The sequence below is a fragment of the Pipistrellus hanaki genome, assembly GCF_964339955.1.
Source record: "Pipistrellus hanaki genome assembly, chromosome: 1".
NCBI lineage: Eukaryota > Metazoa > Chordata > Mammalia > Chiroptera > Vespertilionidae > Pipistrellus > Pipistrellus hanaki.
In genome coordinates this window covers 1,114,789-1,125,174 of record NC_140503.1, presented here as the reverse complement: position 1 = coordinate 1,125,174, position 10,386 = coordinate 1,114,789, and the positions used below count along the sequence as shown (strand labels likewise).

At 73.4% G+C, this 10,386-nt stretch overlaps 1 protein-coding gene across 2 annotated transcripts; it reads left to right on the top strand.

The window, feature by feature from the left end:
- The first annotated feature begins 1,778 nt into the window (after positions 1 to 1,778).
- On the top strand, positions 1,779 to 7,130 carry CRIP2 (cysteine rich protein 2). 2 transcript variants are annotated; one of them, XM_084896446.1, is made up of 8 exons: positions 1,779 to 1,932; positions 4,298 to 4,392; positions 4,610 to 4,667; positions 5,430 to 5,576; positions 5,673 to 5,741; positions 5,833 to 5,927; positions 6,348 to 6,405; positions 6,694 to 7,130. In XM_084896446.1, the coding sequence occupies exons 1-8, from the start codon at positions 1,890 to 1,892 to the stop codon at positions 6,759 to 6,761; spliced, it is 633 nt and encodes a 210-aa protein (XP_084752572.1). In that variant the 5' UTR covers positions 1,779 to 1,889; the 3' UTR covers positions 6,762 to 7,130. The 2 variants fall into 2 exon arrangements, with proteins under 2 accessions (XP_084752572.1, XP_084752573.1); XM_084896447.1 differs by lacking the exon at positions 1,779 to 1,932 and adding an exon at positions 3,554 to 3,915.
- The last annotated feature ends 3,256 nt before the right edge of the window (positions 7,131 to 10,386 follow it).

Below are 10,386 nucleotides of genomic sequence, written 5' to 3'. Positions count from 1 at the left end.
GGGAGGGATCTGCCCCATGCCTGGCCCGGCTGCCTCGGGGCCCGCCTGCTCTCCCGAACCTCGCTGTCCCTGTCCCACCGTCCCCGTCCCCCTCGGTGGCCTCAGGTGCACGCTGCTGCTCTGTCCACCGACCAGCGACCTGCCCACCGGGCCTGACAGCCCTGGTGCCTGAGGCGGCTGGTGGAGGAGAGGGGCCTGTCCCTGGCTCTGGGGCATGTGGCCAGGCCGGAAGCCATGCCTTGGACCCGCCCGCTCTCAGCAGGGCCGGCCTCCCCCCAGACACCTGTGCCGCTCCACCTGGTCAGTCTGCCCTGCCGGGTGGAGTGGAGGAGGGAGGGAGCCGGCCAGGGGCTCTGCGTGGAGAGGGCACAGTAACGGCGCCACTGGGCGGGCCCCGGGCCAGGAGCTAAATTATTCAGAGACACCGGAGCCGCCTGAGCGAGGAGCAGGCCGAGAATGAGTGACCTGGGGGAGCCCTGCAGCTGGCCCCGGCCGGGAGGGGAGCCCCAGGCTCCTGTCTGCCCGCCTGGGCTGGCGCGGGGCCAGGGCCGGGCACCGGGGCTGGTCAGGCTGGTCGGTCGGCTCCGGGGAATCTTGTGTTTCAGCGGCTGGAGGGTGTGTGTGCGGGTGGGGGTGGGGGTGGCCACCCCAAGGAGCTGGGCCAGGGCAGGGCGCCAGGAACCCGGGGTTCGGGAGGCTGGGCAAACTCCCCGGCTGGTCTCCAGGCAGGCAGGGCCCTTTGTGGGACCACTGAGGGCCTGGGGAGGGCGTCTGTCCATCTGATAGGCTGAGGCTCAGCGGGGCCTATGGTGAGGGGACCCCGGGGAGGAGGTCAGAGGGTCCTCCAGGTGCCCCCCGGGGTGGGAGCGCCGGTGAGTTAGAGCTGGATCCTGCAGGCTCCGGTGGAGGGAGGCGGGGAGCTGCGAGTGGCCAGGCAGCCCCCGTAGGGGGAGGACTGCAGAGCCCCACACCCCTCCCCCCTCCCCCCTTCCCTCGGGGGTGGGGGGGACGAGGACACTCTGAGGCCGGGAGGCGGAGGCTGGTGGGTGCAGAGAGGGGTGCGCGGGCCGAGCTCCAGCGGAGCGGGGCGAATTCCCGGAGGAGGGCGCCCTCCCCGCGCTCCCTATACCCCCCACCCCCACCCCTGGCACATAACACCTTCCGCCCAGCCGGCCCCTCCCGCCCTCCAGCAGCTTCTCTCGCTGTTTTTGGAAGTGGGCGCCCTGCCCTCCACGCCGCACCCTCGGCACCGCGGACAGCGCGGGGGGAGGGGGGAGGGGGCGGGAGGAGGGGGGGGCGGGAAGGTGGGGCGGACCCGCCTTGGGCCCAGTGGCGGACCTGCCAGGAATCCGGATCCCGCCGCGCGGCCGTTGCCATAGAAACAGAGCAACAAAGGGACGAGGGGCGCGCGGAGGGCGAGGGCGGGAGCCGGGTGCCTGGCCGGCGGGCCTGCCGTCCGGGCGTCCGTCTGCCTGACCAGGGGACGCCCTTCCGGCCCCGCGCCCCGCCGGCCAGGACTCCCCCGAACCCAGGGGCCGCGCACGCCCCGCCCCGCCCCGCCCCACCCGCCGCCCCGACGTTGTCATGGGAACAGGCGCGGCGGGTCCGAGCGGGCGGCGGCCGCCTGGTGCGCGGGGCCGGGGGGCCGGGGGGCCGGGGGGTCCGGGGGCGCCGGCAGGTCCAGTCGCCCCCGCCCGGCGCTGGCAGGTGCACCCCGCCCGGCAGCGCCCCCTCTCCAGGCCGCGAAGCCGGGGGCGGGACCCCTCGCCCCGCCCCGGCCGCGGAGCCAATGGGCGCGCGGGAAGCCCGGGGGGCGGGGCAGCCGGGGCGGCGGCGACGCGGAGACGGGCGCGGGCCGAGGGCGCGAGCGACCGGGTGCACCGACGACCATGGCCTCCAAGTGCCCCAAGTGCGACAAGACCGTGTACTTCGGTGAGTGCCCGGCCGCGGACGGCGCCCCCGGAGCACCGCGCCCCCGGAGCCCCACGCACCCCGCGCCTCCGGAGCCCCACGCGCCCCGGAGCCCCGCGCGCCTGCCCGCCCGGCCGCCGCCCCGGGATGCGCGGCCCCAGCGGAGTCGCCGCGGCCGGTCGGTGCGGCCCGAGGTGGAGCTGCGCCGGCGGGGCCACGCCCGAGCCCAGCCGTGGCCGGTGGGGTGGGCGCGCGCGGACCCCGGGACGAGGCCGGAGGGGGGAGCGGCCGGTCCCCGGGGAGGCGCCGAGCGGAGCGCGCGCGGGCGGGTCGGGTCCGGTGCTCCGAGCGCCGCCTCCTCGCTCTCGGACTTCCTGGGACCTTTCCCGCCGCCCGGTTCGCCGACCCGCGGCACATGGCCCGGCCGACGTGGCCCAGGGCCCCAGCCCTCGCCCCGACCGCAGCCCACGCGGGGCGGGCGGATCCGGGCTCGCTCTGGCCTCGGTCCACGCGTGGGCGACCGCGGCCTCTCCCTCCGCGTGCCCCAGCCTGCGCCCTCCTCGGCGCGAGGCCCCGGCGCTTCCCACGGCGGAGAGGGTGGAGGGGGTCCCCGGGCGGGAGCGGCCCCGGAGCCGGGCCAGCTGCCCCCCTGCGCCCCTGGCCGGCCCGGACAGACCCCTGGCGCGCACCCACCGACGGGCGCGCTCACCCTCTCCCTCTCCCTTTCCCATCCCAGCCCCGCCTCAGCCAGACGGGCGAGTCCCTGCCCGCCCCTCCCACCGCCCGCACATGGGGAGCCCGGGCCAGCAGGCAGGGTGGCCAGAGGGTGGGGCAGACCAGGGCCCCTTCCGTGGCCCTGGAGCCGTGGTCAGGGCCGGGGTGGGGACGGGCCGAGTGGAGGAAGCGGCCTGGCCTCCCAGCTGGCGGGCCCGGCCGGAGCGGGCTGCCGGCGGTTGTTTGCCGATCCCAGAGGGAGGGGCCGGATTTGGCCTGGAGAGCTTCTGGCCTGGCCGGGAGCCTAGGGGCTTCCGGCCGCCGGCCTCCCGGGAGCCCTCGGCCCTCCGTCCCGGCCCAGCGGGGCTCCTGCCTGGGCGGTGCCCGGCGGGAGACGGCCCGGGTCCTCCCGCCCGCCCCGCTGCCGGCGACTCTGCCCCCCAGCTGCCCCTGAGGGTGGACAGTCCTGAGGACGAGGCGGAAAAATGCTGGAGCCTGGGCGGCCGCTCCGAGCAGGAAACAAAGGCGCTCAGACCGCTGGCGGCTGTCCTGCCGGGAGGGGGCGGCGCGGAGGGAGGGGGCCGCGGGGACCGGTCCTGCCCACGGCCCAGCAGGCTGCACCCAGCACCCCTCCTCCGTGGCCAGCACCTGAGTGTGAGCCCAGCGGGACGGGGCCAGACATGCAGAGTGACCCGGGGACCCTGTGCCTTTGTGTCCCCAACAATGGTGCGGCCCGGTGGGCTGCCCGTGCCTCCCCAAGCCCTGGGATCCTGTCGGCCCGGCCCGGCCAGGGGTGTGCGGCTGTTGACCTGCCCCTAGGTCTAAGGGTCATCCCCTGCCCGGGGTGGCCACGTCCCAGAGCTCCAGCTGCAGGTGGCGGTGGTGGCCCTGACCTGGCCAGGGGCACTGGGCGGGGACTGGGCTGGTGCGACCGAACAGCGCTGGGCTCCTGAGGGTCTGCTGGGCACTCACCCGCCTTGCCCCGGGGGTTGGGAGGACAGGGGGGCCCCACTCCCAGGCTGCTAGGCCCTCAGGGAGGCCTGGCCCGGACATCACCCCTGAGTGAGGCTGACGGAGCTGCTGGTCCCCGGCCAGATTCCGCCCGGGGCACAGGGCCCAGCCTGCCCCCCCAGCTCCCCGCTGTGGGCCAGGCCCTTCCCGGAATTCCGCTGGTCCCTGGCCTTGCTTCCTGCCTCCCCTGGTCCTTTTCCTGCCTGCGCCCTGGGACGCCCCCACTTCCCTCCGTTAGGAGCTGGCCAAGCAGCCCGCACCACGGCGGGGGATGGGAGAGTGAGTGCCCAGCCGACCCTCAGCAGCTGGTCCCAGACCCCGGGCCCCACACAGCAGCTGGAGGCAGTGGGGTGGGGACTCTCGGGGCCAAATGCAGACAGGCAGGCGTCGTGCCCCTCGGGGTTCCCCCAGGGGGGTGGGAACTGGCCTCCCCACGGGGACTGGAGGCTCAGGGCGCCTCCCTGGACTGGGGCTTCTGCCAGCTCCATCCGAGCCTGACCAGGGGGCGGAGCGGTCAGGGATGTGTGAGGAGGTGGGCATGCAGGACGGGCAGGACACGCCAGCTCACAGCCCGGGCAGGGAGGGCACCCAGGCCAGGGGGCGGACACGGGCCCCGCGGAGCAGAGGGGGCACGGCGGGCTCTGACCCCCTCTCCCCGCAGCCGAGAAGGTGAGCTCGCTGGGCAAGGACTGGCACAAGTTCTGCCTGAAGTGCGAGCGCTGCAGCAAGACGCTGACGCCGGGCGGCCACGCCGAGGTGAGCCTGCCACAGGGCCGGTGGGGCGTGTGTGTGCGTGTGTGTGTGTGTGTGTGTGTGTGTGTGTCACGCCGAGGTGAGCCTGCCATGGGCCGGCGGGGCACGGGGCTCCCCACGCTCCAGCGTGTGTGTGTGTGTGTGTGTGTGTGTGTGTGTGTGTGTAGGGGGGTCAGCAGGCCAGGCACCGCCCTCATCGTGCCCCGTGCCCCTCCACTAGCATGACGGGAAGCCGTACTGCCACAAGCCCTGCTACGCCACGCTGTTCGGACCCAAAGGTGAGCGTGGCGGCCGCCCCGCTGGCCTGTGGTGGCTGAGGGGGGTGGGGGGGCGCGAAGGGGGGAGCTGACTCTCCCTGCCCATCCCAGGACCGTCCCGCTCACCGCGCCCCCTGGAGAGGGTCCTGGCCGCGTGGGACAGGCCGTGAAGAGCCACTTTCTTTTTTAAAAAAAAAATATTATTGCCCCAACCGGTTTGGCCAGTGGATAGAGCGCTGGCCTGCAGACTGGAAATCAATAAAAACATATTAATAAAAAAAAGAGCAGGCAGACCTAGCCAGTTTGGCTCCGTGTACAGAGCATCGGCCTGCAGACTGCAAGGTCCCAGGTTCGATTCCGGTCAAGGGCATGTACCTTGGTTGAGAGCACATCCCCAGGGGGATGTGCAGGAGGCAGCTGATGGATGTTTCTCATCGATGTTTCTAGCTCTCACTCCCCCCCTTCCTCTCTGTAAAAAATCAATAAAATATTAAATGTCAGAGAGGAAGGGAGAGAGAGAGAGAGAGAGAGAAAGAAACATTAATGATGGGAGAGAATCATGGATCTGCTGCCTCCTGCACGCCCCACACCAGGGATGGAACCTGCCACCCAGGCCTGTGCTCTGACCGGGAATCAAACTCCCTGGTTCAGAGGTCGGTGCTGACCACTGAGCCACACCGGCCAGGCTGAGAAGCTGGGTGCGGGGTGAGGCCCGGGTGCTGGGTGCGGCCGGGGTGGTGGGGAGGGCACGGCCACCCCCTCCACGGCGCCCCCTCCCCGCAGGCGTGAACATCGGTGGCGCCGGCTCCTACATCTACGAGAAGCCGGCGGCAGACGGCCCGCAGGTCACCGGCCCGGTCCCCGTGGAGGTGCCCGCGGCCCGCGCCGAGGAGCGGAAGGCGAGCGGCCCCCCGAAGGGGCCCAGCAAAGGTGGGCGGGCTCTGCGGGAGGAGGGGGGCTCTGCGGGGGGAGGGGGCGGGGCGGGGGCCGGAGCCCCTCGGCCGCCCTGACCCCCCTTCCCCCCAGCCTCCAGCGTCACCACCTTCACCGGGGAGCCCAACATGTGTCCGCGCTGCAACAAGCGGGTCTACTTCGGTGAGTGAGCGCCCCGCCCCCTCCCCCGCCCCCCCTGGGCAGGTGCCCCGCCCCTCACCTCCCCCCTCACCTCCCCCCTCGCCCCCCCCAGCCGAGAAGGTGACGTCGCTGGGCAAGGACTGGCACCGGCCCTGCCTGCGCTGCGAGCGCTGCGGGAAGACGCTCACGCCCGGCGGCCACGCGGAGGTGAGGGCGCCGCTGCGGGCGCTGGGCGGGGAGGGGGCGCTGGGAGGAGCTGGAGGGGGGGAGTGGGGGCGGGAGGGGCGCCTGGGAGGGATGTGGGGGGACGGGCTCGCTCAGGGGGCGCTGGGCGGGGCGGGGAGGGGCCCGCGGGGGGGTGTGGGGGGCCGGCTTGGGGCGGGGCGGGGCCGGAAGGAGCGCGGCGGGACCCTGGGCCCTGAGGGACTGAGGCTGCGCCGGGCGGAGGGGCTGCCCCCTGGCGGCCAGAGCGGAGGCTGGTGGCACCACGCTGTGCCCGCCCCGCCCCCGCCGCCCAGCCCGGCCGGGTCCTGGCCTTGGGCGCTGTGGGCACCCCAGGGGGAGGAAGCCGCCGGGCGGGCGGGGACAGAGGCGTCCGGGGACCCACCGCCCCCCTCCCGCCCCCAGCACGACGGCCAGCCCTACTGCCACAAGCCCTGCTACGGCATCCTCTTCGGGCCCAAGGGTGAGTGTGACCTGCACCCTTCCCTCCCCACCCCTGCGCACCCCCTCCCCTCTGCACCCCCTCCCCACCGCACCCCCAACACCCCCTCTCCTCCGCACCCCCCTTCCCCTCCCCTCTCCTCTGTGCCCACCTCCCCACCCCGCTCCTCCACACCCTCCTTCCCCTCCCCATCCCTCTCCTCCACACCCCCAACACCCCCTCCGCACCCCCACCCCTGCGCACCCCCTCCCCTCTGCACCCCCCTCCCCACCCCTCCGCACCCCACCACCCCCTCGGCCCTCTCCACAGGAGTGAACACTGGAGCTGTGGGCAGCTACATCTACGACCGGGACCCCGAGGGCAAAGTTCAGCCCTAGGTGCCGCCTGCCCAGGGGGCAGTGCCAGCCTCTGAGGGTCCGGCCCAGGCCAGGCCGGCGTGCTGGGAGGAGGACACCCATGGGCTTCTCCAGAGAGACCGCCCGCCACGGCCCTCGGCGTGCCCGCTGTGCCCGGGCCTCCCCGCCTGTGACCCCGTGTCTCCTGGCCCCCTGGCCCCATGGCCTGGGCCAGCCTCACCCCCTCCTGCTGCCGCCCCCGTTATTTATCTCCCTTCGCGGTGGTCACAGCTGCACCCACGGTGCCCCGACCGCACTCCGCTGCCTCCCACGCTGCCTTCCACGCACCGCCCACCACGCTCCTGTGGTTCACGCAACGCAGACTTTTGCTCAATAAATTGTTTGAGGATCGCTGGGCCCCACGTCTCCATCTCCCCCCCCCCCCCCACCAACCAGGACTCCCAGCAAGCCGGGGGGCTCTGGGCAGCAGGTCCAGGGCTGGTGGTGGGAGGGAGGCTGTGTTTGGGGGGGTGGGGGGGTGGGGGGGGGGCGGGCTCCTGGGATTGGGGTCCGGAAGTGGAGAGGAGCCTTGTAGGCCGAGGTCACCCCCCTGGAGCCTGTGGGCTGAGCCTGCACCCCTGGAGATGCCAGCACTGGGCATTAGGAGCCGCCTGGGTTCCTCAGGGACCCCAAGATGTGGGGGGTCAGCCTTGGTAAAGGGGCAGGGGGCAGGCCACGTGGGGGGGCAGCTGAGCAGAGGAGGGGTGGGTGGTGCAGGGTGGGTGGCTGAGGGGGGCCTCCAGCCCAGGACTGAGCCTGGAAGCCCGAGGGCTGGGCTGGGATGGGATGGAGACCAGGTCCACCCGGCTCCGCCCATCAGCAACGGGCTGCCTGGCGGTCCGCCGGCCTCGGCGTCGGCGGTGGCCCCGGGGCAGTGCCAGCCACGTCCCTGGGCTGCGGCTGCAGCGGCGGCGGGGACCTCCCAGGCTGGGGGTGCCATGCTCCCCATTTCATCCTGACCCCTGGGAGCGCCGGGGAGCCCCCACCGCGGGCGGCAGATCTCCCTTTGCAGCGCCCGGGCGCCCCGCCAGAGGGCGCGCCTTCCCCGCCCCTGGGCGCCCGGCCAGCCACCGCGCTCCGCCCCGGCCCCCGACACCTCCCCGGCCACGCGGACCCCGGCCGGTCCCCTCCCCGGCCCGGTGCCTCCCTCGCCGGAGGCCTGGGCGTCGGCCTGGCCACCTCCGAGCCTCAGACGGCGGCCCCCCCTGTGCCCGCACCCGGGCCCGCCCGCCTCCCCCCGGCCCCGGCCGGGCTGGACCTGCCGCCGGGTCCTTGGTCCGACGGCAGCCACCGTGTCCGGGGCGGAGCGCCGGCTCCGGGGCCCTGAGACCAGGCCCCTCCCGGCCCGGCCCCCCACCGGCCAGAAGGGAAGGGCGGGAGGTTCGGTGCCCCGGGGAGCGGGGGTACCCCGGCCCACCTCCCCAGGAGAACTGACCCTCCAGTGCCCCCCCCCCCCGCCGCAGCCGCCCGGGGCCCCGGTGTCCGACGGGAAATTCCTGGCCGGCGGGCGGGGTAGGCCCGCCGGGCGCAGCCGGCCTCCCCCGGGGCCGGGGCCGCAGTGGAAACTATGCGGGCGGAGCCGGTGCCGCGCGGGGGGGCCCCCAGACTGAGGCATGAGGGTGGGGCTGGGGCTGGGTTTAGGGTGGGGGTGAGGGTGGGGGCGGGGACCTACTTGCAGGGGGGCCCAGCCGCCCGGGAGCGGGGGGCGCAGGGGTCGCCCGGACGCGAACACCCCGCCCCGCCGTCTGGCCGGAGTGCGCGCCCCGCTTCCTGCGCGGAGTGACGCCGCCGTGTTTGTTTCCAAGCGGTTGTCATGGAAACCGGGGCGGGGCCGCCGCGGGGCTGGGCGAGGCGTCTCCGGCGTGTGGGCGAGGGGCGCGGGGGCGCGGGGGCCCCCCCAAGAAGACAGGTGCTTCCCCCTCGGCTCCCGGCGCCCTGGGCGCGTCCAGGCCCGGCCCTGGCCGGTGTGGCGCAGTGGGCAGAGCGCGGGCCTGCGGACTGAAGGCTCTCGGGGTCCATTCCTGGTTAGGGCACATGTCCCCATTGTGGGCTGATCCCCGTCAATGATTCTCCCTCATCATTGATGTTTCTATCTCGCCCCTCCCTTCCTCCCTGAAATAAACAAAAAAAAATTTTTTTTAAATAAAAGGTGCACGACCCCTGGTCCCTGCTCAACCAGTGAGGCAGCCCCAAAATGCCATCTGACCACCACCTTGCTGTACCCCAAAACCCCAGGGCTGCACACACCACCTGACCTTCTTCACCATCCTGCTCCCCAAACGCCCCAACCTCACCTCCCACTGGTCCAGCTTTCCCATGATGCCTGGCCAGGCCCCTCTAGGTCCCTGCCGCACCCCCCTCCCCCCTGACCTCTGACCTGGGCCCGTGGGGCCCGGATGGTGCCCCCACTGCCCCAGTTCCCTGAGGCCCCCCCAGTTCTCAGGGCAGACCTCCCCTGCCCCTTGTGTACCCCATGCAGCTCAGACTGGATCCCGTGGACTTCCTGGGAGGGTGGGTGGGGGGTGGGGAGCATGGCTACCTCCCTCCTGGGTCTGAGCAGGAGCTCGCTGCTCATTGGCTACGGCCCGGGGCTGCGTGCCAGTGCCCGTGGGGGCGAGGTCAGGCGAGTGCTGAAGGTTCCAGGGCCAGGTGTGGGCAGCACATTCTCCCAGACCGGCCTGGCTGGGGGCGGGAGGAGGGCAGCAGCTGGCCTGGCTGTGGGGTCTCAGGGCCGGGCGGCCCAGCAGCTGGCCTGTGAGGGTGGAATTCGGGGCGGTTTTGCATGGGCTTTGGCTCCAGGACCCAGATTCCTGGAAGCGCGCTCAGCTGCGGTGTGGGGCGGGCCCTGGGGAGGGCCGGGTGCCCGCGGCCTCTCTGTGGACCCCGGCTGGCAGAGGGAGCTCAGGCCACAGTGCCCCGCCCTCTGCATGCCAGGCCTCCTCCCAGTGGGCCAGGACGAGGCCTGGCGGCCCCAGCAGAACCTTTCTGGGAAAGGGCATTTGTCGTCCCGCCCCCAGGCCTCCGGGCCAAGAGGGGGGTCCGGCCTGCAGGCCTACCCTGGGACCAGACCTCGGGCCAGACAGGGTTCCCCCGAGACAGGCGGCTGAAAATAGGCCCTGGGAACGTCTGAGTCCCTCTCCTGGCTGAGCCTGGGGGGGCGGGGGGCAGGGCTGGAGCGGAGGCGCTGCTCTGGTCCCCGCTCTGCGGTCAACGGGCACGTGTGGACTGTGTGTGCGCAGAGCAGGGACACTCTCACCTGCCCACAGCCCTGACTCATTGGCTGGGCGGCAGACCTGGAGGCAGGACAGGGCGCCGGGTGCGGCCTCGGGGTGAGGCGGGAGCACGCGCCACCGGCCCTGAGGAGCCGAACTTTCCCCGTGGGCTGTGGTGGATTCCTCAGAGGTCACCGGCCCAGCCTGCCTCCGTGCCTGGGCCTGCGGTCTCCCGGAGGCTGGGTCCCGCCGGCCCCGCCTGCTCCCCCACCGGCCTCCTCCGTGGCCCCTGAGGCTGGGGGAGGGGGGCAGAGGGAGGGTGAGCAGGTGGAGGCAGCCTTGGCTCGGTACCCAGGGCCCTGGATCCCCCCCCCTCCCCAGTCTCAGGGCCCCAG

Excerpts from the sequence above, each read along its gene's own strand:
- CRIP2 (XM_084896446.1), top strand. The coding sequence starts at position 1,890 with ATGGCCTCCAAGTGCCCCAAGTGCGACAAGACCGTGTACTTCG. Across the intron at positions 4,393-4,609 it reads CGCCGGGCGGCCACGCCGAG|CATGACGGGAAGCCGTACTG; the intron begins GTGAGCCTGCCA and ends CCCCTCCACTAG. Across the intron at positions 5,742-5,832 it reads CAACAAGCGGGTCTACTTCG|CCGAGAAGGTGACGTCGCTG; the intron begins GTGAGTGAGCGC and ends CGCCCCCCCCAG.